This window comes from Cryptotermes secundus, unplaced genomic scaffold (assembly GCF_002891405.2).
Source record: "Cryptotermes secundus unplaced genomic scaffold, Csec_1.0 scaffold247, whole genome shotgun sequence".
Classification (NCBI taxonomy): domain Eukaryota; kingdom Metazoa; phylum Arthropoda; class Insecta; order Blattodea; family Kalotermitidae; genus Cryptotermes; species Cryptotermes secundus.
The window spans coordinates 1,809,413-1,829,500 of NW_019740656.1; the positions used below are offsets into that span (position 1 = coordinate 1,809,413).

The 20,088-nt window shown below is 40.1% G+C and overlaps 2 protein-coding genes across 5 annotated transcripts in view; both read right to left on the reverse strand.

Moving 5' to 3' along the window:
- The window catches only part of LOC111872423 (puromycin-sensitive aminopeptidase), a 30,127-nt gene extending 27,596 nt beyond the window's left edge, over positions 1–2,531 (reverse strand). Inside the window, exon 1 of the mRNA XM_023866326.2 lies at positions 2,459–2,531. The gene's annotated coding sequence lies outside the window, so the exon portion shown is untranslated. The remainder of the gene's footprint in view (positions 1–2,458) is intronic.
- A 14,746-nt stretch (positions 2,532–17,277) lies between these two features.
- LOC111872432 (cyclin-dependent kinase 14) overlaps positions 17,278–20,088 on the reverse strand; it is a 266,395-nt gene continuing 263,584 nt past the window's right edge. For all 4 annotated transcript variants that reach the window (XM_023866349.2, XM_023866350.2, XM_023866347.2 and 1 more), the window contains one exon: positions 17,278–19,116. In XM_023866349.2, coding sequence (XP_023722117.1) covers positions 19,046–19,116 — 71 coding nt within the window. In that variant the 3' untranslated portion in view covers positions 17,278–19,045. The remainder of the gene's footprint in view (positions 19,117–20,088) is intronic.

Sequence of the window (20,088 nt, forward strand, 5' to 3'; positions counted from 1 at the left end):
AAGCGGCGGTCACTCGGTCGGTATAGTTCACTTGCGGACTAAGGGCCATGGAGTTTCTTTTTGATATTAACCTTCAGCAAGCCACGTTCCGATTTATCGGCTGGGTGTACTTGTGTCAAAAACCGCCAAAGCCAAAGAAATGGGTCCTTCATTAAGAAATGCATAGATTATTTCTCTCAGTAGATGGCATGAGAACTTGAAATGAGACATAATGATGTGTTAGAGGAAAGGGGTATATTTAATGATGCATACTTGTTCTAAAGAGTGCGGTATTCTGGGTTGAGCTCCGCGTATTTCGAGAAGAGTCCGATGTTTCAGAGGAACACATCATCTCCATCTTCAGGATTGAAATTAACATCAATATATAATATAAAAAGGAGCAGGCGTTAAGCAGGTTTCTTGATTTCTTCCATTCGAAATATGGAGGTGATGTTTTCCTCTGGACTGTCGGGTTCTCTCCGAACTACATGGCGCTACAACCCAGAAACCTGTATTTTCCATAGTCATCACCAGGGCCCGGATTTTGATGACCTGAAAATATTTAAAAAATGACCTATAAAATGACCGAAAAATCCAGAAAAATGACCTAAAGGAGAAAAGAAAGAACACTTCGCTTCCATGTTATTCACATTTCAGAAAACATACGAAGAAAAATTCCCTAAGAAGGTCAAAGATGACAAGAAATACCCTTAAAGTCCAAAAATTTACCAAAAAATTACCTCCAAAATGAAAAAAATGACCTTAAACCTAAAAATGACAAAAAATTTCATATAAAATTTACATTTCTGTAACCAGCAGCTCATATCCGAGATCTATATATATTTAAGAGCATCGCATAGGATACAAGGAAAAAAAAGATGACATGTCATCAAAATCCGGGCCCTGGTCATCACCATTAGAAATTTAAATACCTGGTTTATTTTGCCAGGCGCCTCAGAATATTACTGTGGGTTTTTCTCTCCTAGGTAACTACATTTACCTCCAAGCGACCTTGGTTCTTCCTACAGAAACTTTTACGGTTATGTTTACCAAACAAATCACTAGTTTTGAACTATAACAAAAAAAAAAAAAAAAAGAAAAAATCTGGCCATGAGCCCCAGTCGGGGCTNATGTTGAGGAGTGTAGCAGGCTACACAAAGAAGGAACAAATAAGAATTATTAACATTAAGGAAAAACAAAATTATAAAATTCAGATCACATCGGAACCATTACGTTCTACAGATGGGAGACATAGGTATTCCGGAGAAAGTTTTAGCGTACAACCCAAAAGGAAGACGAATTACAGACGGCCCACAGTTAAAATTGAGGGATCATCGTACTGTTCAAGGGACGGGACAGGCAAAGCATGGCTTAATCCATGAAGAAGACGATAATAACGATAAGTCACTAAGAGCTTCTGGTCAATTTCGGGCTTCAGTGGTTTCAGAATTTACATGAGGATCTAGTCTAGCCAGAACGATCCATGGCGGTGCCTCTACGCTGTTTTGAGTGTGGGGGGGGGGTCCTTGGGCTCCTTTTAAAGACGGTGTTGTCAAGTATATGGAGTAGTTGATGAAAAATAATTTAAGGCTGTGTTGCTGCTATTGCCTTTTTTTAAAAAAGGATTATTTCACTTCAGGTATTAGGAGCGGCGATAGCTCGACCGGTGTAATGGGGAGCTACGGGACTAGCTCTATCGATTGGGCCCACGAGACAGAATCCAGTCTCCGAAACCTTGTGTTTTGAAAAATAAACAGGACGGTCTTTAGATAAAGACAATAAAATGGATAATGTACAAAAACATAATGTACCATCGTCACACACTTTCAGATGTTGTGGGCGGCCGGGGTTCAATTGCCGGCAGGGTCAAAATTTTCTCTCTAACAAACAAAGGAACAAGCAAGTGACTAATTCAATGGAGGTGGGTCCTACTTGAGAAGCCAGCAGTTGTTCAGCTACTCAAGAATTTCACAAAAAAATTACGGAACCGTAGGGTCTTTGCCGTTTTCACAAGAGCCTGCCACTGATCCACATCCTGGACCAGATGAATCCAATCCATACCACACCATTATCTTTATCCAAGATCCATTTTATAATCATTCCCCACCTACGTGTATGTCTTCCTAGTGGTATTTTTCCTTCTGGCTTTCCCACAAAAACCCTGCATGCATTTATCTTCTCATGCGTGCTACATGCCCTACCCATATTATCCTACTTGGTTTGATTATTCTAATTATGTTTGGAGAATTGTACAAATTATGAAGATCCTCATTATGCAGTTTTATCGAACTTCTTATTTCACCCCTCTTCGGTCCAAATATTCTCCTAAACCTTCGGTTATACGTGTACAATACCCTCAGTCTATGTCGTTCCCTAAAAGGCTGAAACCAGTTTTGACACCTATACAAAACTACAGGCAAAAGTATAAATGAATTACATTTTATATATACTAGATATTTATCCTGAAGTGCTAACTTACTGTACCCTTCTTGTGCCCTGGTTTACATTCGAACACACGCAACTTATGCACTTCAGCGCTGTCTAGCCTGTTGCAGCAGTTTTGATGCCACCAGTACTCTCTGAGATGATATATTGTAAGAACCGTTAATTTTATTTGTGTGACCTAGCATTGTGTACTCCACGCATGTGCAGATGAAGTGAAGCTCTCAGTCAACATGATCTTCGTATCTCTGTAAAGTACTCCATGTTGACACTGGTTTTCTGTACAAATACACATGCAGTCACGTAGCGCATACAAATGACTTGTCAAGATGTCATTTTCTAATCCCAGAATTATAACAGATTTATTAAAACACAGTGTACCGTTATAAATACCTCTATTTCAGTAAGGTATAGTCAGTACCAGGACATATTTCAGACCATTTTCAGTTGGTAGTGATTCAAAATCAGCCGATCACGAATGACCTCGCGGTCTAAGGCATGGACTGACTTTGCTAGCTCGAACTCTAAAATCCTGGTTTCGAATCCCACTCGAGGCATAGATGTCTGTGTGCGTTTATTGTGTTTGTGCTGTCCCGTGTGCAGGTAGCGGCCTTGCGACGGGCTGATCCCTAGGACAAGGCGTCCTACTATCTGTGTGACAAACATTACAAAACTGAAGAGGAGGACAAGGCCCAACCAAGGACAGTAGAGCCACAAATAGATAAACATAGACATAGACAGACGGACAGATTTGTATACAGAATATCGTTTCGTTTCGAGGTCATTCTGTTGATTGAATTTAAATTATAGTTCAGGTTGTACATCTTAGAATGAAAGGATAATGAATTGAAAAGGATGCGGAAGGACGCGTTTCTGGGCAACTGTGACGTGCTCGCGTCGGCATTTTCGTGTAAAGACTGAGGAAAACCTCGAAAGATCCAAATCGGGAGTGCCGATCTCCTAGCTGAGGTTTCAGTCCAGGATCTCATGAGCAGTAAGCACCAAATCTTACCACTCGAACCCAACCTTAGGGCTTACATAATTAATTAATTATATGGCTAGACAGAACTGCACTGAGGAGGTGGGGAATACTTTTATGTACCAGTTTTCCTGTCCACCTATGTAATATAAATTATGAGGTGATGAAATTATTCTGCGGGCCATACTGGAAAGTTTGGAAAGACGCGTGTTGCGCACCGCTAGTTTGTCTGTACAGTTACGCAAGTTCCTTCGTACGGAATATAGTCAGGATTACTTGAGGCTGACGGGGCCACAGATAGCCAAAGCATGTGAATGCTTAGCTCTTAGCATCAGATATATATGCAAATGTGAGTTGAAATGTTTCACTGGTAGAATGGAAATTTTATTAAAAATATCTACGTCATGGCAATATAATACTTATAAAAGTAAAAGTAAGTAAAGCTATCCCCGTACCAGGCCGTGAAGGCCCATAGGGTTGTGAGACGTTGAGAGTCCCACATTATCTAGACAATCGGCTCAAAGATGGCGGTAAGGTTGTCAGCCCTATGCGCCGGCCGCGCTTTACTCCCCAGGAAAATTATTTAAATAATTTCTGGTACTCATTTCTATTAGAGGCTGAGTCGACCCCAGGGCCATAGTGCGGCTGAAGGATTAGGTCAACTGAAAGAAATCCAGTGACCTCATCGGGACTTGAACCCGAGACCTTCCTGCTTGTAGCATAGCCCCTCAACCAACAACGCTACCGCGTGCCCCCAAACAATACTTATATAATTCATATTAAGGTTCTTTGAAATTGTACAACATATAAAATATTAGGGAACGACAGTAACAGATCATAACTGTGTTATTGAAGAAATAGAAAGTCGATTAAATTGGGACAATGCTTGCTGCAATTCAGATCAGAATAATATTTCTTCAAGTCTGGCGTCTAAAATCCTTCGCGTTTTGCCCCATAAAGTCCCTTTTAGTTTCGTGACCGCTTCTGTGGTCTAGTGGTCAGAGTTCCTGGCTACAGATTCAGAGGTCCCGGGTTAGATTCCCGGTCCTACCAGATTTTCTGAGAAGCAGTGGGTCTGGAACTTAGTTCACTCAGCCTCGTGAGGATAACTGAGGAGCTATTTCAAAGAATTAGCGGCTCCGGTGTAGAAACCCGAAATTAACGGCCGTGGGGATTCGTTGCGCTGACAACGCTACATCCTCTATCCGCTGAAGTTGGCAGTAACTTCGACGAGAAGCGGCGGTAGCTCGGTCGGTATAGTTCGCTTGCAGACTCAAGCCACGGAATTTGTTTTTGTTTTTTTTATCTGAAACCCTACGCGTTTTGCCCCAGTAAGCCCCTTTTAGCTTTAGAAAGAATATACACAATGTGTTGCGTATATGAATCTCAATATTTTGAAATTCTGGACAGACTAATGTCATCCTTAACGCAGTAATTAGCAGGACAGCGATTTTATTCAAAGCTGCCTCCCAAATCATGCAAAAATAACACATCGCATAAACATTAACATAGCCTTCTGTAACTGCTAGGGCAGCAGATATCACATAAACAAAAACAGTAACAGAGGTGAGATCCAGGCATCCATCCACACATCCAGCTCTCTATGGCTCTACAATCCTTTTGTTGAACCTTTCTTTTTAATGCTAGTGGGGTGGGACTAAGTCCCTTGTACTGCGGCCACTTCTGGCCTACTGTACCAGCCCCAGATTATAGGTGAGGGTGATTGTGGAGCAATTGGTGGAACGAAGATTGGCAGGGGAAACCGAAGTACTCGGAGAAAACCTGCCCCAGCGCCACTTTATCCACCACAAATCCCACTTGACCAGACCCGGGAACGAACCCGGGCGGCCGCGGTGGGAAGCCAGCGACTAACCGCTTGAGCTATGGCGCGGCTTTTTTTTTAACCTTGGTTGCTTTTCAGTTTCTTGATCATGTACACAGTCGGTAGGACTCCTTGGAGGAGTGATCATCCCGTCGCCATGCCGCTACCTACACACAGAATAAACGTACACAGACATCCATGTCTTGAGCAGGATTCGTACCTACGATCCCGGCTTTCGAGCGAGAATAGGCTCAGAACCCTGTTGCATCAAGTAAAGAGGCTTGAATTATGGAGTGGAACTTAATTACCGACTAGACGATCGGGGATCGATTCCCGTCAGGGACTTTTTTCTTCACCACAACGTTCATACGAGATCTAGGGCCTACCTAGTCACATATCCAACGGGTACTGGGGGCTGTTTCCTCGGGGGGTGAAGCTACCGGAGCGTGGAACTAGCAACTCACGTCTATCTAGTGCAGTGGTTAAGAAAGCGCGGAGCTACATCGCCACTACCCCCATACATACATTTATAGAGTGACGCTTACTTAAAGCAAAGGATGTGGAGTGGGCTAAACTGGCTAATGAAAGTGAACATTGTGCTGAATTATCGAGTTCCATAACATCTTGTGTTTTGACGAGCTAACACCGTCAGTTTTGAGTCGGTATATTCTTACGAAACGTTGTTACCCATTTGCCAGACTATACGGTGTCATAATACAGAAAACCAGAATATGTTTCATGACCCCCATAAAATTACTTCTACTCCCAGCACGCGGTAGCGTAGTTGGTTGAGGCACTATGCTACAAGCCGGAAGGTCGCGGGTTCAAGTCCCGATGAGGTCACTGGATTTTTTTTTTTCCAATTTACGTAATCCGTCCAGCCGCATTATGGTCCTGGGGTCGACTCAGTCTCTAACAGAAAGGAGTACCAGGAATATTCTTGGAATTGTCTTGGGGGTATAGGGCGGCCGGCGCATAAGGCTGACAACCTTGCCGCCATCTATGAGCCGATTGTCTAGAAAATGTGGGGGCTTCAACATCTCACAACCCTATGGGCCTCCATGGCCTGTTACAGGGATACCTTTACTTACTTTACTCTCAACACAGAGGCAATGTTTCCCACTGAATCATTGCTACCCGTCTATCAGACTGCACAGTTGATAAAGTAGAAGACCAGAATGTGAATCTTCTTTGTGGCGAGAACACTCTGAAGATGGTGGCAGTATATTCCATCGAAACAATGATACCTACTTAGAAGACATAGGCCAGAAGTGTCCGCAGTACAAGGGACTTAGTTCCACCCAACTAGCAGTAAAAGAAAAGTAAAAAAAGTACTTAGAAGACCAGAATATCAATCTTCTCCGTGAGAATATTTCCAACTTGAAGATAGAGGTGATATTTTCCTCCGAAATTTTTATAATCACTTGATGATGCAACGGTATCACAATGCCGAAGATCAGAAAAGAACCCGTTGCCGCTGAGAGAACCACAGCTCTGATAACTGTCTACCTTTGTTCAAAAAGTCCTTTGGGTTGGAATGCTGGTTAATGTACATCTGTCAACACAAGCTTACGGTACTCCCCCACACTCCGCAGTCCCGTTACATCTTTTTTTTTATACAACTTTCCCTCGACTCTTTCGTAAACTCTTCTTTAGAACTGTATTTTGTTAGGCTACCTAAATTTTTACTGCAACGCACCTGCGTCCTTGAACAGATCCCGTTACATGGAAGGCACTGCAGAGGGTCTGTGTGAGTACATACGCTCTGGCTCTATGGAGCCAAGCGTCGCCCCAGCTAGCGTAACAATAAAACATTGGTTTTCATCAGCCTTTAAGGACTCTTTCATACAATATTTCGGTAGGCGGAGTTTCAGAAGGTCGCATTTAATGACGGGGAAGAGATAAACAATGCTAACCTTCTGTGCGTCAGCTAGGATGTGTAATCATTTCAAGTGTGACATGTACTAACGCCCTCTAATATAACGGCTTATATACTAATTGGTTTTCACATCCTGCTGTGGCTTTATTTTTATGTAGGTACCAATATAAATAGATGGAGCACGCGGTGGCGTAGTTGGTTGAGGCACTATGATACAAGCCGAAGGTCGAGGGTTCGATTGCCGATGAGGTCATTGGGTTTTCCAGTTGACCTATCATTCCAGCCGCACTATGGCCCTGGGGTCGACTCAGCCTCTAACAGAAATGAGTACCAGGAATCTTCTTGGGGGCAAAGGCCGGCCGGCGCGTAAGACTGACGACCTCACGGGCCGATTGTCTGGAAAGTGTGGGAGCCTCGACGTCTCACAACCCTATCGGCCTCCACGGCCTGTTACAGGGATAGCTTTAGCTTCACTAATACCTAGATTACATAGTGTTGCCTACTGAGAGGATGGGTAAATAATGAACTGACAAATTATTTGGAAGGAAGAGGTCGTGGCCTAATCCAGGTAATATCCCGGGACTGAGTACAACAACGAAAAACCTTGATCAGGATAGCCTGTATCCTAGGTGAGATTCGAACTGTTCCGTGTCTCTAGAGCGTTGCGGCTAGACCAAGCTGCTCCCCTTGTTAAAAAAAATGTTAAAAAGTTTTTCAAAAACTTTGTCACAGAAGATGAAATTTCCGGATAATGGTACAAAAACCACCACTGATGTTGTATTTTTTAAAGGTAATAGGTAAATTTGTTCCTGTGCTTAATTAATTTAGCACCACGCTATGAAGATGTATGGAGGAGTGGATGTACAGCTCCACCATTCTTGTCCCCTGTACTAGATTGAGGTGAGTGGCCAACTTCACACGCGAAGGAGTTCGCGGTGGTCATTGGATAGGCTGGACAGGCCCCAGAACCGGTCTGAACGCTGTGGAGAAGAGAACGATCCCTTGCCCTGCCGGGAATTGAACCCCAAACGTCCAGCTCCTAGCCTGTCGCTTTGCCGACAGACTAAAAAATAAGGAGAAAAGAAGAGCAGGATGTCACAACAATCGCGACGGTGCTGCCATCTCGAGATTACAGAATTACAGTTTACATTTATGCTTACATTGTTGCATAACCTGTTCAGATTACTGGCGGCAATTAATGAATACAACATGAACAAGAGAACAGGAACAGTTAACAGAATGGTATGGTTTTCTGGGTTGTAACGCCATCTAGTTCGGAGACAGCCTGACGTTTCGGAGGAATATATCGTCTCCATCTTCATGGTCTTAGAGCAAGCCAAGCTCAGTTCACCACCTGCTTCTCTCCTGGTTCTTGAGGGGCCTAATCTTTGATGGCGTTCCTCTGAAACGTCTGCATCTCTTCGAGTCTCAAATTCAAATTAATTCTCAACTAACACTTACTCAAACAGCAGAAGTTGTAAAATGTGGTGTCGCAGGGGACCGTTTAATTAGCCAGCCCTGTATATAGTGAATGACATTGAAACTGTACTTAAGAAAGTTTTGTTTTATGTAAATCAGTTCGTGATCTCAAGTTAAGTTTTATTTTTATTTTCTACCTCTGTCCAATAAAGTTTACAAGCTCATGTACTGAACTCAAGGCTGCAATGTACTTAAGTTAGTTATAATGGTTTCCTGTCAATGAACCAAAACACCTAAGTATATAAATTGCTACTGACAATTTTAATAAAACCTGTATTGCATCTGATTAACATATGTGTATAGTAGCCCTGTGTACATAGACACACTGGGTCTAGCTTGGCGTTTGAATGGACAACTTACAGTTACAAATGCAGGAACATGTGCCTGTAGCGCTTTTCACTAGAAATGACAGCAGAGTTGAATTTTTTTTTTTGCAAAAACATTAAAGTAAAGTAAAGCTATCCCTGTAACAGGCCATGGAGGCCCATAGGGTTGCAAGATGTTGAGATTCCCACATTTTCTAGATAGTTGGCCCATAGATGGCAGTTGTCAGCCTTACGTGCGGGCCACCCTTTACCCCCAGGAATAGAAGGAACAAAATTGGATTCCTTGAATACAAACATTCCACACTGCTACATTTGGCACCACTGTATGCTCCACATTTCCTTGCTTCCTCCCCCTCTTTTACTTCCTCACAAACCAAGTGCACAGCCCAGTCTCAAATTCTAGAGAAAAGATTGCTGTCTTAAACCTTCAAATACGAGGGGGTACCCAAAAGAAACCGAACTTATTTTTTTTAAACTTATTTATTCAAATTTTAAGCACAAACCTTCAATCCCCTTCAAAGTACTCTCCACTTACACTAATACACTTGTCTAGTCTTTTATTCCATTTTTCAAAACATTGTCTAAAATCATCTTTTGAGATGCTTGACAGTGCCTCCGTCGTTTTTTTCCTTCACCTCAGCAACATCAGCAAAACGCTGAAAAAAAGTTTTGATCATTTCGGGGCTCTTCTTTCAAAGCACAGCATGCTTCCACGCGACCTTGTTTTTGTTCAGCAGTCAGCAGTCGTGGCACGAATTTCGCAGCCACCCTTTTCATTCACAAATCTTCTGTCAAAATTCGCTGAACTGAGCTCCAAGTCACTCCCGACAGCTCCACAATTTCTTCAATGGTCCGTCGTCGATCTTCCTTGATGATTTGTCAACATTTTCATGTGTTCGGGCCATTGCAAAAACGACAATCACACAAAACAGTTGTCACTATAAACTCTGCCGAAACTAGTCCTTGCCTTCTGAAGCAAGGGTAGTCGGCTTATCGACTCAGGAATGTTAGCTCTTTGCGCTCATAGCGGCAAAACACGGTACTACAAAAGCTTTGCCCACAAAAAAAATTAGTTCAGTTTCTTTTGGGTACCCCATCGTACAGTGGTTACTATATGCACCACCTACTTAAAAATCTCTGTATTTTGCCCGCAGAGTGTACTAATGATTCTCACAATGTGGAACCATGATACTTCAGTCAGTATAATGATGTGCTGGTGGCTGAGTTCCAACTGCCGGCAAGGGTAAGAGATTTTTCTCTTCTCCGTTTCATCCAGACCACTTCTGGGGCTCACCCAACCTCCTATGTAATAGGTACTGGAGGACTCTTTTCCTGGGAGTAAAGCGACCGAGGCATGAAGCTGACCGCTCAACTCCATCGTATGTCTGTATGGCATGGTGCCTAATTAAGCAAACACAGGCAAAACTTTACCTTTTTTTACCTTACTGATCACAAACAGATAGTAGAGACATGACCACAACACAAGGCATTCTTTCTTTACTTAGTAAAAAAAAATCCCTAAACAGGATAATAAAAAGAGGAAATAAAGTCAAAATTCTAAACAAGACAATAGCCAAATGCCTCACTGGACAATGACCTAAATTGAAGGGTGCTGAACAGAAGGGAATGAAAAAAGTCTTGGAAGTGGCCAGGGCCCAAACTGGGCTGTAGAGCCATTAGTGTTAGTATATCAAATCATGGAGGATGAGACAGGAAAGGTATGCAGCACACATGGCATGGAGTGTATACAAGGTTTTGGTATGAGAACCCAAGAGGAAGAGCCCATGAGGACCTGGCAATAGATGGGAGGGCAATATTTAAACAGATCTTACAGAAACAGGATGGATTTGAACTGGAATCATGTGGCTCAGGATAGAAACCAGTGGTGTGTTCTTATGAACATGGTAATTAAACTTCTGGTTCCGTAAAATACTAGAAATTTCTTCAGTGGCTACACAATTACTGGCTTCTCAAAAATGGTGCTGTTCCAAGGGGTTAGATATACCAGAAATTTTGTCATTACTGCAAATCTGAACAATGAAGCAAACCTCAAGGTGCAGAAACGCCCTTTGGACATAAATCTTGCAGGTCATGCCCCAGTAGGTTTGGACTGCACGCCTGACAGGAATGAGTTTGGGATTTTATTTCTGAAGGTTCCTGGATTGGGTATTTTGGTATTACAAAGAGACATTTATTAATTATTCAATCTTATTTTTAGCAATATAAACAACCATTGACTATGTACATTTTTAATATTTTTATAAACACATTATAATTGATAATCCTCACATATCATTGATGTTTCAAACCTAAGTGCAGAATATTCGTACAAACAACGGGAGCTCTGTTTAATCAGTATAAGCAAGAAGATTAACGATTGTGCTAGACATTTCTCGATTGTTTCTTGACGAAGTATTGATATCCATATAACAGTTCCCTTATCAGTCCCTTCTACAGTGTTGTAAGTTTGGACGAAACTTTCAGGATGGGGTCGGTGCAAAATGGGACAAGTGATTAGTATCTTCTTAGGCAATTTACAATCTTTCTTAACAAACAACAGGCATTTGTAACACTGTCATTTCCAAATATGCAACTGAACAATTCAGACAAACAATGCAACAGTTATTACACACATCATTTTCATGTATCAGTAACAGGCCTAGTGTATTAATTGTAATTTATTAATCAAACTGTCAGTATATACAGCAATATGCATACTAACCAACACTCCTGCAATACGGTACACATCCAATTATCCACCTCAATGAATGTGGGAAAATGCAACAATAATAGAAAGAAAAACAGATAATCCAAGTTTTGGGTGTGATCATGATATAACAGTGATCGCCACACATAGAAATTTGGAAATGTACGTGTAATGTCTGATTTAAATAACATCAAAAACCATAAGACTTACAGAAAGAAAGTGTACTTAATTCTTATTTACAAATACTCCTTGAAACATTTTTTGATCTGACAAAATTCAGAAAGTTACAAGCAGAAATACACGTAAGTATTCAAGTTGCTGTTAAAATTGTCCAATCTAAATGAAAATAAAGAGAAATCTACAATTCTTCATAAAATTCTCAAATATCAAATTTCACGAAAATCTGTCCTGCAGTTCCTGAGATTTTTTATGCATTCAGATGGACTGAGCAAACTCAACAGCTGCTCTGCACGTTCCACAGATGGATAACTGGAAGTATACTGCATTAATCCATCATGCAGAATTAGGGCAATTAAAACCCTGCTACTATGACCCTGGTGGCGAGATGTTAATGAAGGCTTAATGGTGTTTGTACCGAGAGTGTGTGATACTGAATTGTGAATGTGTGCCTGAACGCAAGGCTGACAAAAGTTAACAGTACAATAAGAATTTTGAAGATCATTTTCTGGGATGGAATGTTGGGTAGCTTGACAGACAGGTACCAACATTTCGGTAGAACCTGTTGCCTCCATATTCAGGGTGGAAGAATTATTTTTGTACCCTAAATATGGTGGCAGTAGGTTCCTCTGAAATGTTGGTACAATTCTACAAAGCTACACAGCACTGCATCCCAGAAGATGTAATCTTGTATCTGTCACTGTGAGAACCTTACATCTTATATCAGAAGTATGTTTGTTGACATGGAATGTTCATTTTTTAGTTCCTTTCAAATGTTAATATCTAAATAACGTGAAATAAATTCCTAGAGTATAATATGCATGCTTTCCCTTGGAAATTCCTCTGCAAAACTCTACACTATGCAGTTCTGTACCAATGTACATAAATCCAGATTGAGTGTTCCGATGTCTGGTGTTGATGGCAAATCCATTAGCACATCATTCACTATTAGAATTGTGTGTGATAATTTGGTATCGGTTTTTGCATTATTTTACTTATCACAGATGCAATTTTGAAATGATGGCGACTTTCATGACATTTAAAGTTCAATATAGGGGTAGTGGTAGCAGAATTTTCAGGGGTCTGTAAAATACAGATTTCGATGAACAATTTCAAAAAATGATTAATGTGCTGATAGTTGTTTACTGCACTGCACTAATTAATTATTCCATAGATTCTGCAGGCCTTTCCTTTCAGAATTTGGGTGCATTAAACTCAGAACATACACTGATAACAGCAAACCATATGTAATGTAATGTAAATTTTGTCTAAAACATCTCTAAGGGTACATCCACCTGAATGCAACAGTCACAGAAAAAAGTCAAATTTTTTCCATGAAAGCTCCTGTATGTAGACTCTTGTTCCCATTATAATTGAAAATAGTCTAATAATGTTTTAATAGTGTCACAACATTATTCTGAAAGAGAAATAAATACTTATATCAAAAACAAAGACAGATGTAATACTTGACAGAAGGATGGATTGTACTGTTCAGTGGCTTCCTGCAAACACAACCTGCAGTACTGAACATGATGGCCCTGAAGCGAGCGTTTTCAAGAAGACATTTCGGTAGTTGAATCTTTATTTTTGCTAAAAAAATTAACGGTATACATCTGTACAAAATCTAAATTGTTTTAAATTTTACATTCTATTTCTCATACGTTCTTCAACCTTTGATGTTTACACTTCTAGTTGGATAATTTAAAAACTGAACCTCTCCATCACCTCTGCCTTCCCAACCTCCTTGTCCTCAATTTCCTACCTTCCTCTGTGACATCCTTCCTAACATCTTCATAACTTTCTTTGGTATTTTTTCATCTTTCATTCTTCCAATATGTCATACCATCTTATTCTGTTATTTATTAATTTATCTTTAAATTCTCATTTCTCTCATTTTTTGTTCTTTCTCTCCTGGTTTACTCTATCTTATACTTACAATTTCTTAACACTAGAAAAATTCAGCTCACCCAAAAAGGAAAAAGAAGAAAAAATGAGACATACACATTACTGGAGTGACAAAATTAAAATAAGTGACTTGACTCTTATTTGCTACTTAAGATTTATAATGGGGGGTTCAGTTGCATAGTTTGGAACAGACAAAAACAAAACACCACTCGCTGTAGTGTTACACTGATCACACAATACATCTGAAATGCCATCCATTCTCACATTACAAATCATCATAAATCCTCAAATATAGTATCAGAAAAGTGGATTGTCACAAACCAACATGTATTTACTGTTGAAATCACAGTTCAAATGCAACACCACTAAATGCAAGTGAAAATAATAAGTTAAAAAAAAAAGAAAAAGGGAAAGTTTTGGCACATTGGACAAGAAATGAAATGCAGAATACAAATATGGAAATATTTAAGTTCTCCTTCATACTTCAAAAATACGATTTTGGATATTCAACCTGAACACTACATTACAGGGTGACCCTATATACTGTTTCCATCGTTACTGCTTCTAGTGTTACTAAAACAGATCAAATATTGCATTAACTAGAATTCAGAGGATGTCGCTATTACAGAATTCTAGTGACAGTCCTCACCCTTTACCATGCAAGAGCTACAATCTCAATTAAAAATCTGACCCTTTGACTGCCAAGCCCTGCCACAGAACTACCAGCTAGAAATTCTGGGCTTCTTGGAGCTAAATGCGTCTGCAAAGAAAGACCCTACAGTACTCTCTTCAATACAGCTTCAAACAACATATATGTAAGATTTGAGGCTTTCACGGAGGTGACTATGAAGAAAGCAGTCTTCTGCGATTTGGCACCACATATACATGGTGCCAAATCCCAGAAGACTGCTTTCTTCAACATATATGAAATCCCATGCTTTCCTCAGTATGTCACACTTGATGCCATCTACTAACATAAATGCTAACACTGATTGACCAGCAAGAAGCTGATCTCTTTGGTGGTGGCAGTTTAAACGGAAGTACCCTGAGCCAATCTAGTCGGGACGTGGCATGGAAAGGGTAAGAGACTCAAATATTCAGCCGACTCTAACAAATGCTTTCATAAACACTCACATTTTCAATTCTTCACACATGTAATAAGCTAATCTCAAACATTTCAAATGTTTTCCAAGTATACCTGCAACTCAAAACTTGAGGAGTCGAATTGGAATGCGCTGTTTGAAGGAACAAACTGTTTCCAGCAAGTTAAGAATGGCTAAGGACATATAATCTTATTTCCTAACTCTACACAAGGAAGAGATCAATTTCCTGCAGTGAGATAATCTCACTGATTTCATTGTACTAAAGCTTCATACTTCAGCATGATATATTTAGATAAAAAAATCTTTCTCGCTCTGTAACCAGCCAAATACTGGGACAGAGATGAATTTCCAGATTACAGACCAAGGATATGATAATGTGCTGCCTGGTTAGGGCTGTTGCACACCTCAGGAGGCAGTGATAGATGAACATGGAGCAATGGTGGAACAATGTTTTGCAGGGGAAAACTGAAGAAACTGACAGAAACACCTGTCACTGCCACTTCATCCACCACGGATCTCACATTTCACTTGTGTGATATTATTTTTTTTTTCTGATGCTCTGAAAAGCCGGCATCTGACCACCTGAGTTACGGCACAGCCTACACAGCTAAATGAAGTAATGAAATACAACTGACTGCTCCTCGTTTCAATATTATCCAGTTCTGTTTCTTTATGTAGTTCCCAAAATAACATAACTAAGAGATTTACCCATTTAAATGTTTATTATTATATGATGAATTTTAATAAAGAATCCATTCTAATTATACAATGCCCCATAAGCTTTGTATCGAAGGAAACTAAACCACAAAATAATTAATATGCATATGATACACAATTTCATATGGATTAATTTGGATCTCATATAAACAATTTCAGATTACACAGTATTTCTAATGTGTGTCATGGGTTTGTAGTAGGGTACGTGGGGCATCATTATATACTACTATACTTTTGGAAGACTATTCTTGATATCAGAAGGAAAAATTAGGTAAACAAAACTAAACTGACCTTAGTTGAACTACAAATCTTATCAGTTTATTGGAATTAATTGGCTTGTAACTGATAATAATCTGGAACCATTAATTTAAAAATTCCAGAGTTAAATTACATATGGATGCACTGTTCATGATTAAATTTCTAGAGCATTAAGTGTTTCTACTACTGTACCATCCACAACTTCTGCATGGAGTCAGTAACTACGCAATGCCTGTTTTAGTGTACAAAAATATGTATGGTCACCCTATCGCTAACAGTCAACAAAATGCAACAACATTTATGTGCAGTCATTAAGCTGAATGAAGAAGACGTAGCGTCAAGCAACAAAAACGTTTTCTGTAAGGCAGAATATACAGCGAGAAATGAGCCGATTAAGGGGAGACTGTACAATTTAGCTGTGAAACGTTATTTTTATCAATTTTGATGCATTTTTCTAAGCAACCATAGGCTCTACAATTATTTAATTTGACACACATGTAGTTGAGGATTCCTGTATCTGTTAACTCCTTTCTTTACAATGATTTACTTATAAACATATTTTTAACAGTTATGGTCTTCACAGGAGATGGGCTAGTGTAGTCGGTATAGCAACTGGCTGTGGTTTGAATGACTGAGGGGTCAGAATTCAAGTTCCAGTAGGGATAAGAATTTTCTCTTCTCCACATCATTCAGACTGACTGTGGGGCCCACCCAGCCTCCTATCCAATGGAAACTGGGGGCTCTTTCCCCGGGGGGTAAAGCAGCAGGGGCGTGAAGCTGACCACTCACCTCCAACTAGTTCTGGGGCAAAGAAAATGTGGATCTATACATCCACTCCTTTATACACCTTCATGGCATAGTGATTGATTAGTTAAGCACAGGGACAACTTTACCTTTTTTTACTTATGGTCTTCTGGACTGTGACACCATGCAGTCTTGTAGGTGGACACTGATTTCTGGAGGAACAGATGCTACCTTCATCTTAACACTTGAAATGTGCAAGATGGGGAACTGGTTGAGGGGTGATACAGGCAGATGGGAAGGACGGTAGCCACTGAAACCAATGGGGGGACAGAGGAGATAGAACCCAGTCAGAGTCATATCGATCAAAACGTGATTAACCTCACAACAGTCAGTATCTTGAGGATGTATTCAAAAGCCTCTCTGAGATACCCTATTAGCAGTGGCCCGAGTACATCCTCACCAACTGCAAGCTGACAGAAAAATTGTCATTGTTGTGTTATCTCTCAGTGGGGAATGAAAATAACTAAAATATTAGACCGCGCCATAGGTCAAGCAGTTAGTCGCTGGCTTCCCACCGCGGCAGCCTGGGTTAGATCCCGGGTCTGGGCAAGTGGGATTTGTGGTGGACAAAGTGACGCTGGGGCAGGTTTTCTCAGAGTACTTCAGTTTCCCCTGCCAATCTTCATTCCACCAATTGCTCCACAATCACCCTCACCTATCATCTGGGGCAGGTAAAATAGGCCAGAAGTGGCTGCAGTACAAGGGACTTAGTCCCACCCCACTAGCATTAAAAAAAACTAAAACATTATATTTGCAAAGACTGTAGTTTTTACTACCACGGTTGTTTCTTCTGGATGACTGATTTCACAGGAGCTACAGGGAATGTTTTGCTACCTCCAACCCAGCTGCTTAGTACAATGTGTGTCATGGAAATGAGTGATATATTATGCTGCATGAAAGCTTATACTTTTGTAACACCTCCTGAAAATTTAATAAACTTCACTTCAGTGGTTTCTAAAATATATAATAATGAAAGAATGATGTGAGAAACATGTGGTACAGCGACATCTAAGCACTGCTGCAGTGTACAACTAGTACGGGTTTAAATGCCAGCATGTGGTGCTGCAACATAGCAGATCATAATCTGAGAAATAGTCATTATGAATACATAAAAACTTGTATGTTCAGTATTTTTTCTACAGGTCCATTTTAAATATGGCCTTCTGAAAATATTTGAAAATGTTTCTGCAAGTAAATCGTTGTAAACAAAAGTTATGAAATACAGAGAACTATCGGCTGCATGTGTGCCAAATTTTCGGAGCGTAGACACTGTCAATGTGTAGAAAAATGCATCTAAATTTAATAAAAAATAACAAAACAAACAGAGGAATTACAACATCCCCTTGAACAAAGGATGAGTAACTGAACAGCAAATGTTCCTTTTCATGAGATACGTACATAGCAGGATATTAACAATCCATCTACTGGCCGCTTTTCTCTCGTCTCTGGGAACATGAATTCAGAGGTTTCATTCCTCTGGATTTGCTGTCTGCTCCTGTAGACATCAGGGGGCAGACCACATGAAATAAAGATTTACTTGAACACCTCAAAATTTAACTACAAAGAAACGAATTAAATAAAATAATTAACTAATGTACAGCTTTTAAAAAAAACCAGAAGGTACAACAAAATAAAATCAATGTTACAGAGAGCTAAAGAGAGAACCTTAGCATAACAACATGGCTTACATTATGAAATAAATCAGTCAGCTCACTAATGCAGCTTCAACTGTGACTAATTAATTGAGCACTCTGGAAGGAATGAATAAGTATGCAGAGCAATGCAAAGTTTATTATGGCAAAAGGACATTTCTTTCTTTCTTCTCAATGAAAGCCATGATTTAAATTTGATTTTCTAATGCACCGCTAGATATTACTTTTTGGTTAAAATTATTATTATTTCAACTAATTATGTTTTCATTCTTTCTCCTACTTCAATGATAATTTTCCATACACTCTTGTCACATCACTTCTGTAGTTTCTAGCACACAAAAAAATATCGCAACCTGAAAGACAATCCAGATATCGCACACGGCTCAGAATCGTGGATTCATCAGTTCTGCATATGATACACCTTTGGACCTTGCATAAAACATTCCAAAATACGTCTAACTTTGGCTTTCCTTTATCGCATTCCGCCACTGCCCCTTTATCAAATAAATAAAGGTTTCAACACGAATGTGAGTCATGTCATAGTAAGTTTCAGCGTGAGCAAAAGCGGGTGGCGAGTGGTAAGTGTTGGTCAAAATAAACGCAAAATCCCCCCCCCCATAAAAACCCCTGTTCCAGTCCCGATGGTAAAATTGTAATGATTGTCCCTGAGCTGCTATTTTCCAACAAGATGAGTGGATATTCTTTATCATGAACAACACCGCTGATCAAACAGGGTGGTTGATGTGAATCATCCAACAGTTGCAGGGCTTCGTTCCTGTATAGTTGTAACAAACATGCTATATCTATTGGAAATTTTCAAGTCTTGACAGCACATGGCCGACCCTCTGGGTACAAGAACACACCTTCAACACTGAAGATAGATGTCTCTGTGAACAAAAATCAAAAACAAAAAACACTATCTGAGAAAGTCAACATACAAATGAAATAAGTATTGGAGAAAGGAGGTGCAACTCTGATTGATGCCTTTACTGTTAAAAGTTAAGGCTTCACACTGATTCACAATGCCTTATCAACATTTTCAAAAGAGAACATTACTCTCTTCAATCATATGATGTGTAGTTTGGCAATTACCACAACTTATCCATCCACTGGATTTATTGAACACTATTGAACATATAACTTGTAACTACAAGCAACTATAACAGTCTCATTGGTTTACACACTTTATTAAGATCACTGTACCTGCAGCACATATAAAGTCTTCTGTGTCTTCACTAATCATTTCCTGGTAACAGATCCTAACAATGTCCTCTGCTAACATGCTTACTAGCAGGCGAATATAACACAACTGGCTCTTGCTCCTGCTGACTAACTCATGGGCTGGTGGTCATCTCATACCAACACACTAACTGCAGCTCACAACTTGTCCTGCTTGTAACATCTCGGCACAGACCACACAGAAAACACTGCTCCTCATTGTTTGAGTTCAATCGTTACCATGGGCGCATGTGTGTTTGTGACGCCACTACTCAGCAATGGCTCTTGTACATTTGCTTAATGTGTCTACATGCCACAATATTTGTTACTTAGTTTGTTAGAAATATAGAAGCAGTAAGTTACTTGAAGAAAGCAGTCTTCTGGGATTTGGCACCGTGTATATGTGGTGTTAACCGACGTTTCGGAGGAACGTATCGCCTCCATCTTCAGGGTAGAAGAAAAAATATAAGAAATCTGCAAGCGAAGAGNCTGCTTTTACCAGTTCTCACGGTCTCTTAGCTTGCAGATTTCTTATATTTTTTCTTCTATCCTGAAGATGGAGGCGATACGTTCCTCCGAAACTCGGTTAACACCACATATACACGGTGTCAAATCCCAGAAGACTGCTTTCTTCATAGTCA